The sequence below is a fragment of the Gossypium raimondii genome, chromosome 13 (assembly GCF_025698545.1).
Source record: "Gossypium raimondii isolate GPD5lz chromosome 13, ASM2569854v1, whole genome shotgun sequence".
Classification (NCBI taxonomy): domain Eukaryota; kingdom Viridiplantae; phylum Streptophyta; class Magnoliopsida; order Malvales; family Malvaceae; genus Gossypium; species Gossypium raimondii.
In genome coordinates this window covers 58,462,069-58,476,071 of record NC_068577.1, presented here as the reverse complement: position 1 = coordinate 58,476,071, position 14,003 = coordinate 58,462,069, and the positions used below count along the sequence as shown (strand labels likewise).

General features: G+C 34.0%; 2 protein-coding genes across 4 annotated transcripts; both read right to left on the bottom strand.

The window, feature by feature from the left end:
• Positions 1-37: 37 nt before the first annotated feature.
• On the bottom strand, positions 38-4,383 carry LOC105783277 (uncharacterized). Its single transcript, XM_012608634.2, has 10 exons — positions 4,251-4,383; positions 4,102-4,152; positions 3,457-3,573; positions 2,834-3,154; positions 1,984-2,417; positions 1,801-1,900; positions 1,259-1,318; positions 1,081-1,173; positions 886-999; positions 38-435 (listed from the first exon to the last, which is right to left on the bottom strand). The coding sequence occupies exons 1-10, from the start codon at positions 4,317-4,319 to the stop codon at positions 121-123; spliced, it is 1,674 nt and encodes a 557-aa protein (XP_012464088.1). The 5' UTR covers positions 4,320-4,383; the 3' UTR covers positions 38-120.
• Positions 4,384-5,944: 1,561 nt separating this feature from the next.
• On the bottom strand, positions 5,945-13,800 carry LOC105783276 (ABC transporter G family member 28). 3 transcript variants are annotated; one of them, XM_052626287.1, is made up of 15 exons: positions 13,622-13,800; positions 11,924-12,071; positions 10,887-10,963; positions 10,503-10,784; positions 10,323-10,386; positions 10,090-10,236; positions 9,934-9,968; positions 9,606-9,679; positions 8,503-9,395; positions 8,025-8,321; positions 7,438-7,932; positions 6,996-7,144; positions 6,626-6,915; positions 6,417-6,550; positions 5,945-6,334 (listed from the first exon to the last, which is right to left on the bottom strand). In XM_052626287.1, exons 1-15 carry the CDS (start codon positions 13,629-13,631, stop codon positions 6,178-6,180), a joined length of 3,252 nt encoding a protein of 1,083 aa, XP_052482247.1. In that variant the 5' UTR covers positions 13,632-13,800; the 3' UTR covers positions 5,945-6,177. The 3 variants fall into 3 exon arrangements, with proteins under 3 accessions (XP_052482247.1, XP_052482248.1, XP_012464087.1); XM_052626288.1 differs by having other exon boundaries at positions 11,924-12,068; XM_012608633.2 differs by lacking the exon at positions 13,622-13,800 and having other exon boundaries at positions 11,924-12,216.
• Between the last annotated feature and the right edge of the window lie 203 nt (positions 13,801-14,003).

Genomic DNA, 14,003 nt, shown 5'->3' with positions numbered 1-14,003 from the left:
CAGAGACTAAAAAGCTATGCTTACCACTCCATAACAATGGCGCCAACAAGAAGCTTAAATTTTCTCAGATAAATAATCTCATATTTTCTTTCATGCCAAACAAACGAAAGGAAAATTTGTTTACATAGCTAGCAGATATTGGAATTCAAAGTCATATGGTATTTTCTCAACACTAATGGAAGATGATGTTTTGCCAGCATTATGGTTCCTATAACAATCCACCATTGATTTCCTTAACGAACCAGAAGTGGGTAATTGTTGGCAAACCCATTGAACCAATGAGTTCATATCCACAGCAAAATCAAACATGTTGTTCAGCAACAGTTCTGGGAATGCAATCTTTTTTGTATTGCTCACCATTATTGATGCTTGCAAGTACTCCTGTTTTGATTTCTCTAACTCAGCTGAAACTCCATCACCGGTGTATATTCTCACCTGAAAAAGAAAGGGCTACCTTATTGATTTATTTTGGCTAAATCCTCGAATTGGGGCCTAACCTTTTAGAGGTTACTCATATAAGGACTAAATCTTTTAAAATAATCACAAAAGTGTTCAAATGAAAGTTATACCTTTCAAAATAGTTAAATAAGGGTCAAACTTTTTCTGATGTATTGCTCAAATAAGGGCCTTTCTTTAATTTTCAAGCATTTTTTGATTCAATTGTTATGTATTTTGTTCTAAACACATCAATATTCACTTAATTTTTATTACAAATCGGGCTAAAGTGCATGAAAAGCCCTAAATTGAGATTTTGTAAAAATTAGGCCCTTATATGATCTTTATATGCGAGCAACCCTTAAAAGATTGAGTCCTAATACGAGGATATAGCAATTTATTTGCATAGTTTGTTTAAGATTATAGGTAGATTTTTGCCATGGAACTTACTGCTGGTGAAGATCGAGTTCCGCAACATAGAGCGAACATGACGTTTCGGTCGGTCAATTCAAGTCCGTAAAGCTTCCGAATGGTGGCTTCTCTGTCGTCTTCTTTGTCACTACCCTTTGGATATGATCTTGTTTTAGGATATAGCCAAAAACCAGAACCTATATATGTATAGAGACAGTACTAAAAAAAAAATACCTCTTGTATCTTTAAACCTGTTGATTGTTTCCCCAAAATGTGATGCTCCATTGCTTGAGCACTTATTTTGTTACCTCCGACATCGAGAGTTGCCTGAAATTCGATAAGACATTATTACTTAACCGATGTGGGATAATACTACTTTTAACACCCCAAGAAACTAAATTGGAAGATGTACCTTGTTCGTCATAGCCAAAAGACCTTCAGAAGTATCAGGTAGACCATATTGGAGGTATCCCTATAATAACGAAATGATCATTTAAGCACACATAATGCAATCATGACTTCTCTCAAAATGACATAAACAAAGGTAAAAGCACCATAGAGAATTATGTACTAGGAGTCAAATTGTATTTTACCCATTTTACTAAAAAATGAGTAAATTAGTCCATATATGTTAGATCAAAGAAAAAACGGATCCTTCTATTAAAAAATTCATCAATTTCTATTGTTAAAAACTAGTCTCTATACGTCAGTATGAGGTACACATGGCACGCCACATGTAACTGTCAGGTTACTTCGTCAGTCACGTCAATTTATAATAGTAGATGGATGAATTTTTTAATAGAAATGACTGGTTTGCTCTTTGATCTAACGTACATGAACTAATTTGTCCATTTTTTAAGTAAAAAAGGTAAAATGCAATCTAACTCTTAGTCACAAGGGTCTCTATGATACTTTTACTGATAAATAAAAGGAAGCTTCATTTCCATACTATACATGCATAATACAGGCGTTGTACATGTTGATCCAAAATGCCAGTTTCTGCTGGTAAGTTAATACCCTTAAATCCACTTTCTGGAGATTGCTCATCAAGACCCTGGAGATGGAAAAACAATATCAAAATTTGTGTAAACAAAAACACACATTCAAACACTTGGACTCGAGTCCATGTAATACTACCTTAGCTTTTTAAGTAAAGGAATAGAACTCGAAGTCGAAATGCAGTTCGGGTCCATAGAGCTTGATGTGAACATGGCAAGGTTCTTATAAGGACCAATGTCCCTTGGAATAGACCCTTCCATATTGAAAATACCATAAGGATCTTGTTGCCTTAATTTCTTTTGTGGATTTGACTTGGGATTCAAGGTATTTTCTACCCTAAAGCTTCTTGAGCTTAATGGAGTGTTCATAGACCTAGTAACATTGCTTGACTTCTCTAGCTCCATTGCTCTTGATGTTCTAAGTAACCTCACAAAAATGAAGTGCAAACATTTCATGATGTTCTCTGATAACTTGTTGGGATGCCAATTTTGGCTATTCTTTTCTACAATAAGTGCGCTAGATGGTGATTTTGGTGGTAGGTCCAAGTTGGCCTCTACAATACTTTCCCTTGTCTGAAAAAAGAACAAAAAGGGTTAATTGCATCAGATATCTTCAAATTATGGCTTAATTCTAAGTTGCCTCTTAACTTCTGAATGTTATGATTACATCTCTAAACTATTGATGTTATATCAACTAGATCCTTTCGCTGTTGAAACCTTTAATTTAACCATTAAATGACACGTGAAATCTTATGTGACATAATTTAAAATAAAAATTTTAAAGAAAAATAAAATGTTTCCAAGAAAAAGAGATAGAACTATAGTTTATGTAAAAGTTTTGAAAATCTCAAAACCAAGATTTTTACCGCACCCATTTTTACAATATTCATTTTCTTTATTTTTTTTTATTTTAAATTATGTCACTTAATATCTAACGTCTCGCTTATGATTTTAGTAATGGAAGGACCTTCATATGTAAAAAGCCTTACCTTGAAGTAACCACTTTTCTTCGGGATCTTCTCTTGGAATAGTGCTCCTGAATTCCCCATTGTCTCATTTAGGCTCATGAAGTCACTAAGAGTATAATCACCTTTCATAGCTTTGCTAATGAAATGCAAAGCCTTGGTCTCAAAAACCACATTTTCTTGTTGATCTTGCATTATGGGATTCTTTTGTTTTGATGGCGTCTTTCCCTTTGTGATGATGACTTCATGTTCTTGGTTTAGACCATGTTTAAGCTGGCTTATTTGGGTTTCTAAATGAGCTATCTCACTTTCTACCATAGCCAGCTCTGTTAATAGCTCCTTCATCTACAATATTCAAACAATATGGATATATAACACAAGTGCATGGTTAGTCACTGTTATTTTTTGTCCATAACACGTTGAATATGTATCGTATACGAGTATGCTTGATCTTTAAAGCGCGAATAAATTAAAGAAAATAAAGAATCCGAATAATGTGACAAGGAATTTAGGGTAGAACCCAATCTCTTCTAGTGATCCTAAGAAATTCTACTATGCTAATATGCTGCTTCCATATATATATATATATGCATGCTTGTATGTATGTATGTATGTATAGAGAATAAAATGAGAGAGAAAAGGCTTACTTTTGGAGGGAGGAAATCTGGGATAGAGATGGAAGAGCCATCCTCTTGAAGCTGAAATTGTGTAAGAATCTCATGCATTTTTTCTTCTTGATTTAGCATATTTTGAAGCATGGAAACCTATATAATAATGAATTCAAAAAATATATAACATATAATCATCTTTAAACCCATAAATAAAAACTTCAAAAAGTAATTGAAAAATACCATTTCTATTATGAATCATATTACATTTTGTTCTCTATTAAAAAAAGAGATAAATTAATCATTCTACGTAATATCAAAAGGCAAATCAGTCCTTGTGTTAAGAATTCTATTTATTTCTACTGTTGAAACCGGTCCCTTTACATCAGCATGAGATACACGTGATACGTCACATGTAACTATTTGGTTATTTCATCAGCCACGTCAATCTTTAACAATAAAAATTGATGAATTTTTTAATAGAAAGAACCAATTTACTTTTTGATCTAATATATAGAGATTAATTTACTCATTTTTTAAATAAAAAAGAAATAAAATACAACCTAACTCCTAATATTAATACAATTACCCATAAAATATCATGTTACTTCTAACATCAATGGTTAAAAAACATATACACATCTTCATTCTTACAAATGCACGGTACTCGTAATAAAACGATACCTCTTTTTCAAGTGCCTCTCTCTTTTGCAATCCACTAAGCTTCGTCTTCCTCTAGAATTTATAAAAAAAAAAAAATTGACATATAAAAAAAAACCCATAGCCAAAAACCAGAAGGCACCATAAACATTATATGGTTTTTCAGAACTTACAATCTCCAATGACAAATCAGCTTGGCTGTCCATGAACAACTTGAAACCCACCCCACCATCAAATGCCATGGTTGAAACATTTAAAAGAAAAAAGAGACCCCCAAAGCTTAAAACTAAAGGAAGAGTGTTGAGGTTGTTGGGTTCTTTTGTTGTTGCTGTATATATTTGAGAACATATTAATATGAAGAATTGAAGATGGTGAGGAGCTTTCAATGGGTGAAGGTTGGTTTAAAGGTATTGGGGAGGACTAACCGTCTCTTGGTATGTGAATGGGACATCATGCAAAAAGAAGCCATTAACGTTGCTTACAATATTGGGATCTATTTAAGGATTACTTTGAGGTTATACAATTACTATTTGAGATTTGTTTCCATAATTTTTATATAAATTCATGCAAAGCTATCATTCTAATCCATTTTGCTTTAATTGTTGGCTTAAAATTTAGGTGATTTTTTGGTTAGAAATAAAAAATTTTCTACCATTCACTATTGGATTTTGAGTTTAGGGTTTGTATTGAGTGTTAAATTTTAAATTTGGATTTTGAAATTTGGATTTATCTTAAATAAATTTATTAGTATTTATTTATAAACTTTTAATTATTATTTTATTCTTTTAGCGATGAAATATCATATTATTATTGATTGACAATGCATGAAATTTATGTATGGAGTTGTATTAAATATTCTCATGAAGATATCATATAGTTTTTGTGAAAATTCTATTTTAAAGTGCCATTAAAATGTATTTGAAAAATAAATTATTTTATAGAAAATAGGATAATCATTTAGTATATTAACGGTGAAGTTTTTAAATTTTATCTGCGAAAATCGTAAAAGAAAATAATAAAGAAAGCTTGTTTCTTGAAATAAAGAACAGTTAATGACATAATGCATGAATAATAATGCAGCAATAACTTTTTCTTTTTGAAGTAAAGATTAGTTTTTCGTAACTTTTTAATGTTATTTAATGACAATAATACATGCATTATTATACCAACATTAGGGGTCTTATATAGGTCACAATCAACTCCTTTTTAGGCAAGGACGAACCTTAAAAATAATTTTAGGAGAGTTAGTATAAATTTTTACTATTATATTAATATTTTTGGAGGAAGGCCAATGTCACTACCTGCCTTCTTTTGTTTCGCACTTATCCTAGGTACCATGCGTCGTCTCATTATTAGCTCCGAGACCTTAGTTGATTTACTGATGTCCTTTTCTCGTAAATATGAGTTGTCACATTAAAATAATAGATGAATATAACATGTACATGACAGCCGTCATTCGCCTATCAAAGAAGCGGTTCTCATAGTGGGTGCCCACCTCACTGCTCGGTCCGCGAGGTAAGAGATTTTTAGAGAATCTCGTTCTCACGGGTCCATAACTCGCAAGCGCCATAGAATGAGCTCTAGTTCTGTGGATTGCGAATTAACCCGTGTATAACAAATATATATATATAGATCTGTTTTATCTTATATCATTTATTATTTATTATCCAAAGAACTAGCAGCAGAAACTCAGCTTAAATACACAACAGAAACAAAATATAACAGAGTAAAAGGGATTGATCCAAGTCCCCCCAAAATTGGTGGTGACTATATTTTCATTGTAATTGAATCATACATATATAAACAAGCAATGAATTTTTTAAAAAAAAAAAGGAAGATCTAACTGCAATCATTTTGCACATCTCAGCAGTTTCTTTTTATTATTATTATTAAAAAAAAAAAGCTAAACAAAACTGATCTATAGCTTCCACTCAGCTGTTCTCACTGTAGTTTCTTTAACAAAAGAGAGAAAAGAAAACACAAAGCTACTATATGTATAATGTATATATATGTATGTATGTATGTATGTATGTACGTATGTATGAACTAAGGAATAATGATAAATACAGTATGAAAGTAAGGTTAGCTTGATGATGGAGTTTATCGTTTTTGGAAGGTTACCATACTAAAGAAAGCAACAATACGGGTAAGTATACCGGTTAGGACAAGCAAGACCAAACAACGACCGTAATTCTTCAGAGCGTATCCGTATTGCAAAAGCGAACCGCATCGTGTTATCACCCACACTCCGGAATACCTGAAACCCGAAATGAAATGTTTGATCAACTTTCGAGAAAAATGAAAGGGTCGGAGCAACATTCTCAATGAGTAAAACTAACATTTTAGCGTTCGAGACCACAAAGGCTTCTAATGCCCACTTAGTGTAGCATAAGTCGCCTATAAAATCAACAGTCTTGCTGTCACCACCTTGAGTTGCTATTAGAGTCAAAACAACTGGAAGAAGCACTGACCACTGTATTGAAAGAAATGTGAGAGGTGAATTCATATACCTTGTAGTAATGTTAACATTATAATCCATAGTTCTTACCAGTTGAGCTTGACCTGGATCGAAAAGGATGGAGAGTATATAGGCTATGCCGGTTACGCAATATACCAGACAGACTAAAACGAAGTAATTGTCGTAAACAGATGATCTTGGATTGTTGAAGAAGTAGAACATGGAGAGATACACTAAAGGCTTGATAACAGTATTGAAATGGTCGATCGTATCCTTAGCTAGAAAGTAAGCTAGGCTGCTCATACCGGATGAACGTTCTCTCCAGTAGTGCAGCTTATCTAAACCAAAGCTTCTCAAAGCTGCAATCTTGCATAGGAGAGCTGAAAGCAATCGAGTTTCGGATCGGTGAGAAATGGTTTAAATCATTAAGAAGGTGAATTAAAGGGGAAATTTAACTTACAAACTCCAATAACTGTATATGTATAACCCATTGCACCAAATGTTTCATCGCTTACTTCAGCTAGTGTTCCTAAGCAAATTCCAGCAAGCAATAAAATTAAATAATCTACCACTTGTGTCCTAACTTCTCGTAACCGTTGCTTTAGGAGCCTGCAAAGAATCCAGACATTATAACAGGTTAAAAAAAAACATGAGTATTCACTATTTAATCAAATTTGAAAGAGATATGAGCATATATATGCTATGTAACCCAGACTTCTGGTGTGTGTCGGATAAAGGTATGTACCGACAGGGTTATGCTCTTTTTTTCTTAAGCCATAAACTTGTACGATCATACCTTGAGACCAATGTCCTGATATGTGTTGGACACAGGTGTCGGACATGAATCTTTTAGGAAAAATGAAGCATCCAGGTACATAGCACATAAGAACTTGAACATCTACCTTCCAAGATAGTATCTGTACTGTGTGAATACACCAGGCGTTTTCCTTTCTGACAAATCAGCTGACTTGAAGATATTATGTTGCAAGCGGTCCTTCTTTGTCTCAACAGAACATTTCACATCCTGCCACAACTCGCCAGCAAAGGAATTTTGTTCCGATCCGGTGGCATGAGCACTACTGCCTCCATGTGATGAATTTTCAGCAGATTTTCCGGACATTCCCTCAATAGAATTCAGCATATCCATGGGAACGGAATAGCCATTATGAAGCATCCATCTTACCGGCAGCTGTTTAACCGTTAAACCTGTGCCTGTGTTTAGCTTTGTAATACCTTCCAAAATGTCAATGAAGTAGTCTGGAGGATTAGCACGATCAGGTAGATTAATTCCAAGGCCAGCAAAATACTCTTCAGCTTTCTTCACTGGCCCATGATATACAGTAAGTCCACCCTTTGCTAGAAGTATCAAATCATCAAACATCCTGTACAAGGTATAGCTGAAATGCAACAACAGAAAATTGGCATCCATCAATTTCAGCTACTGAGTAATATTGGCGTACTAACATAATTGCCATGATAATAAACTTACCTTGGCTGGTGAACGACCATGCAAATGTTTACACCTTCAAGAGCTTCACGCCGAAGAGCTCGAAGTAGTAATTGGGAAGATGAACTGTCTAAACCAGATGTTGGTTCATCTAATATTAAAAGAGAAGGTTCCATGACCATTTCCAGCCCAACGTTTACTCGTTTCCTTTGACCCCCTGAGATTCCTCTCTTCTCCACTGTCCCTACTAAAGAATCCCTCACAGCCTGCAGTCCCAAGGACTCAATGACTCTTTCAACAACTAGAACCTTTTCTGGTTTTGCCAGATCGGCAGGGAGTCTAAAATAATTAGGAATCCAGTTAGTGATGAGGGGAAACCAAGAAACTGCTTTTTAGTGTAGAATGCTATGTAATGTAATGCAACAATTCGCAAGTGGAAAATCACACACCAAAAAAAGTAACACCATCAATGAATGAAAAAGTAAAGGTCTCCTACATGGCTGAAATAAGTGTGGCATACCTGCACCTAGCACTGAACCATAAATTTTCTGCCACTGTCAAGTTTCCATGCACAATATCATCTTGTGGAACAAAACCAATTATTTTCTTAAAAGCTTGGATAGACTCATCCTTCCCATTTATTTGAACCGAACCAGTCATGACACAACCTGGAGCTTTTCCAGTTAAAGCTGAAAGAAAAGTTGTTTTTCCAGCTCCAGATGGACCCATAACAGCTGAAACCCGACCGGGAGATAATTTCCCAGATACGCTCCTCATTAGATGTATGTTTTTTCCTTTCAAAGTGATGGTTAAATCTTTGAAGACAATCTCAATTGTAAACCTCTTCCTAATAAGGTCATCAACCTCATTAGCCATTGAAATCACACCTGAGAAGGTCAAGTTCTTGTTCTGCTCCTGGAGAGCTTTCTCCTTCTCGATTTGACCATAAGCATATCTGAACATTTGGCTCTGGGTATGCAAATCTTTGCCCTTTGGTGGATTCTTTTTCCCTTGTTTATCTCCAATTTCTATATTAATCCCTTCATGACTTTCAGGGTTATCTTCTATTTCATGTAACATCTTTGTGAGATTCCCTTTTTCCTTCTTTTTTGGCTGCTGAGATGTACCCGTAGATACAGTTAATCCAGCAGCATCTGCTGCTGCAGATTTAGCTTGGCTTGCTGGATGCTTTTGAGACTTTCTTCTGGAAAATGTACGTGAAAACGATGTTTGCAGCCCAATTGCATGCTTCTTAGCAATTTCTTTCGCCGAAGTCCATTTTTCGCGTGCTTGGGCAGTTTCTCTTACACTTTGAACTGCCTTCTCCCTGGATAGCTCTTTTTTCTTCTCTCGAGTTGCAATAACTTGATCAGAACAGTTGTATATAATGACAATTAGGAATCCTAGTCCAGCCTACATTGGCAAATTCAAGATTCAGAAATTCCTCACCATTGTGTCTGGCTTGATTTTTGGTTAATACTTCACTGAAGAAATTAGCCACTAATGAAGATAACATTCAGAAAGAGCAAAGGAACTTTGAAATTTTAATTTTAAAAAGAATGACATGTTCCAATGAATGATATGCCATATTGTTTATAATCAAAATGTAAGCTTCTCACTCACAAAAAGCATGAGGCCATATGCAGTGATGTTTTGATTTGCTGACTTTGGATTACAAGTTGCAAAACGGAAGCACACTGCAAAGTTCAGTTGGTAAAAAGGTTGGTTACCTCTTTCACACGTTGTGAAATGACACAAAAGAAAACAACAGATGAATATGACAGATAAAACCGTAACACGAGTCAGACTGTCATAGGAACATATATCACAGGGTATAGTTTCTTTGTATTGACCATGCTCGTGAAAATCGAGTAAATTTCACTCGAAAGCATTGTTATTTTTGAAGGAACAAGACTCAATTTAGCAGTAAATTATTTGAGGAAAAACTTACAGAGTTCAGATGTAGAACCTGTCCTACAGTAATGCCTGGAAGGAACAAACAATCAAACAAACAAATAATGGTATTTCAGAAAGTATGAAGCAGATGGTATTGATGCATTCAAGGAAAAACAAATAAGTATGAAAAGTTGTGGGATAATATCAATACCCCTTGCTGCAAGGAATTTTTTGGATGGTAGACGGACAGTATGATCCACCTGAACAGAACACCTCACTGCTACTCATAACATCGGCCCAAGTATCAGCTCCTCCACATGTATGATCTGGATTATCAGGAGGTAGTTGATAACGGTATCTGCAAAGGAGTTCTGCTACTGATATTAGTGTATGCTAAAGCAGAACAAAGCCACGGATCAATGTTTAAAACAAGAATGAACTTACGGGTCACATACGCCGGTACTCGTATTGAGGTTCGCAAGTGGACAGTAAGCACCCAATGGACAAGCTTCAGTGATGAACCAAAAACAAAACAAAATCAGCCATCTTTATTGAGATATTGGCAGGCATTAAAAAAAAAATCATGTTCCTTGGTTTCTTAGCAGCAAAACAACGAACGCTTACGTATCATACAAGTAATTCCACGAGGGCAGAAGAATCCTTCACAACAAGCTGAACAATTTTGAACCCTGTAAGGTATCTCAGTGGAGTTTTTTAGATTAATTTTCTGTTGTTTACCAGCACTACAAGCCCATCCAGGCTCACACCCAGAAACCCAAGATGTTAAATTACAGTTCTTATTAGGCTTCAAAAAACTGGACTTCTTTGCTTCACCTCCACTCTGATAGAAACTACTAAAGTAGAATTTGACTTCTGCTGCTGTACATACGCGTTTCATCATGTCTCCTATTGAAAAAAAGAACCCCAAAACAAAATTCATTAAATCCAATAATCTCATCTTATTGATTTAACATTTAAAACAAAAACCCTTAAATTACTGATCTCAACCTTTAGTTGATCTGGCACATTCGGACAAGAATTTCGGGTTTTTTGAGAAATTAAATGCTGCATTCCAATCAGTTTCCCTGCAATCCAAGAAAAACAATGAAATAAGAATTCAGAACTAAAAATAACTATCGTGAGCACAAATTGTTCTTTCTAATTCTCAGCAACTACTCAAATACTCTCTCATAAGTAATCAAATGATATTCTAAGCTCGAATGTAGGAGGTAGCGAGCATTCAAAAAGCACAATATGGCAACGGATCATTAAAAAATAATAATAATAAACTGAGAGATTACAACGTACGCATCAGTAATTCAAAAGCTGAATTTACAACTAAAATAAACTACAACTTTTCGAGGCGCAGTTTCGTGAGCACAAATCGGTATTGTTCGAATCTGAAGAGCCGGCAAGCATTCAAAAGACAACAATATCGACTTGCGGTGATGGATCATTAAAAAAGAAAAAAGAAAAAATATTTCAAAAAAGAATAGAGAAATTAGAACGTACACATCAGTAATGCAAAAGCTGAATTTACAAGTTAAAATAAACTACAATATTTCTAAGCGCAGCTTCGTGAGCACAAATCGATATTCTTCGAATCTGAAGAGCCGGTAAGCATTCAAAAGACGACAATATCGACTTGCGGTGACGGATCATTAAAAAGGAAGGAAAAAAACAGAGAAATCAAAACGTACGCATCAGTAATTCAAAAGCTGAATTTACAACTAAAAATAAACTACAAATTTTCTAAGCGAACCTTCGTGAGCACAAATCGATATTGTTCGAATCTGAAGAGCCGGCAAGCATTCAAAAGATAACAATATCGACTTGCGGTGACGGATCATTAAAAAAAAGGAAACGTAGACATTAGTAATTCAAAAGCTGAATTTACAACTAAAAATAAGCTACTACTTATCTAAGCGCAGCTTCGTGAGCACAAATCGATATTATTCAAATATGAAGAGCCGGTAAGCATTCAAAAGACAACAAAATCGACTGGACTAGAAAACTTTTCAAAAAATAGAGAAATTAGAGCGTACACATCAGTAATGCAAAAGCTGAATTTGGCCCGTATATCGTCTTTCAAGCTAGAAGAAAGATTAGTAAATCGACTAGAAGCGTATTGAGAGAACATTTCAGTAGCGGCAGCGCTGTTTCCGAACTTATCACCGCTAGCTTCATCTTCTTCTTGACATACAACATGAACCAAAAAGCTAGATATCAATATTAAAACGTAAAGAAATTTCCATGTTTGGATCTTATTTTTGGTCATTTCAATGACTTATTTTGCAGAAAAAAAAAAGAAAAAAATATTTATTTATTTACATGAGATGAATTGAAAAAATAAAAATAAACAATCATTTTTTAGATGAAAGAGAGATGGGGAAAATGGAAAATATGTTTTGTTTGGAATTTTTTCAAGGGGAAGAAATGGTAGGGAGAAAATAGTGGGATGAAACCGTTAAAACCGTTAAAACAGGAAGCATTTCACCAACAATTTTTTAAATATAATTATTATTTTTGTTAAAAATAAAGAAAAATAAAATTTACAACTCAAAGTCAAAGTCAAACAAAGTTTGAAGAAGAAGCCGTTGAAACTGTGTCATCAGTGTTCCATACGTGTCAAATTTACCTTTTAGTCCTTATAATATGCATAAGTTGTAGATTTAGTCTCAATAGTTTAAATTGACCAATTTTAGTTCCTCTACTTTTTGAATTGTATAATTTTAAAATTTGAAATTATAGTCCTAACCAAATGGTAGCAGTTAAATCTGATTGGTTAAATTTTGTTATTAGTCCTATACTATCGTAGAATCATATATTTAGTCAATGTTCTTTAGTTGCCATATTTTTTTAATTTCGAAATTTGCGGTTAAACCTTTTAATTAGCTCTTTTATAAATAATGTTTGATAATAGTAAACTGACATAACATTACAAATACGATAATAAATTTATCATGTCAATTTTTAAAAATCATTCTCCCTCACATATACGGTCACCATTCTTCTCTCATGGGGTTAGGGTTTCTAGTTCTCAATTGCATTTCCGATCCAGGATAAAAAGGAAAAAAAATATAATAAATAAAATTAAAAATCAAAAAATAAAATAGTAACTACAGTTTGTAGATTAGAGATGGTGATCAAACGAGGCAAAGGTGGATGTTGCGAAGTCTATCACTATTGTTTTAAAGTTGACATACTTTACTTTTTCATCCGTCTTGTTTCACTATGAATATATAATTTTTTAAAAAAAAATTGATGTATTTTGAATTTATCCATTCCCACTTTACTCGTTCTATTATAATTTAATTTTTGCTAGTCATTTATAATGTTTTTTAATTTTTTAAAGTCAAATAAATATTTAAAATGTATTGGGTTGAAGCTTTTTCATCCCTAACATGGATAGTCAAGTATAAAAATCACTTTTGTTTTTTCCATTTTTATTAGTTTCCTTTCCGCCAAAAGAAGAAAAATAGAACACTGATGCGAGCCAAAATGATGAAATCAATGGTGTCTTGAAAATGGCAGAGAAGAATAGAGACAGAGAAGGAATTTTTGTAGAAGAACAGAAGAAGTTTAAAAGGATGAATGGACGAGGCTTTCTTGCCCAGAATTCTATTTTATTTTATTTTGCCAGGTACAGATAAATAGAGGAACTGAGGAAGACGACGACATGAAGATGAAACACTTAGCAAAAATCACAGTGATAGTGAATGGCAAAAGGAGCTAAAACTTACCGGAAAACATGTAGAGGCAATGACGGAGGCTGATAATGGATGCTGGCGCCGTTACTGACTAGCTGCCAGAAACTGAATTCGAATCATAAAATGTTTGGGTTAAAATTCTTTTTTAACCCGCAACCTATAAACTTTTTCTAAGCTTTTTATGTAGGAGAGTACAGTAGAAATGTCGGGATTTCACTTCTACAAACGAAAATATTGTGGGATTTGAGCTTCCATAATATTTTATTTTTAAAATTAAAATTAAATTGGTGACGGTTAATTTAGGAAATTAGCTCGATCAGGCATTTTAAGTCAATACACAAAACTACACATGAACTTTGATTCTATATGCATTTTAATACATAAACTTTGATTTTATGTAATTATATACATGGAA

Bases quoted from the DNA above. Each gene is read 5' to 3' on its own strand.
- LOC105783276 (XM_012608633.2), bottom strand. From the start codon at position 12,156: ATGACCAAAAATAAGATCCAAACATGGAAATTTCTTTACGTTTTAATA. The intron at 10,237-10,322 runs GTAAGTTCATTC...ACTCCTTTGCAG, and splicing joins AGTACCGGCGTATGTGACCC to ATACCGTTATCAACTACCTC. The intron at 8,322-8,502 runs GTATGCCACACT...TAATTATTTTAG, and splicing joins TGGTTCAGTGCTAGGTGCAG to ACTCCCTGCCGATCTGGCAA.
- LOC105783277 (XM_012608634.2), bottom strand. From the start codon at position 4,319: ATGGCATTTGATGGTGGGGTGGGTTTCAAGTTGTTCATGGACAGCCAA. The intron at 3,574-4,101 runs GTATCGTTTTAT...ATTATTATATAG, and splicing joins GAGAGGCACTTGAAAAAGAG to GTTTCCATGCTTCAAAATAT. The intron at 3,155-3,456 runs GTAAGCCTTTTC...TGAATATTGTAG, and splicing joins CAGATTTCCTCCCTCCAAAA to ATGAAGGAGCTATTAACAGA.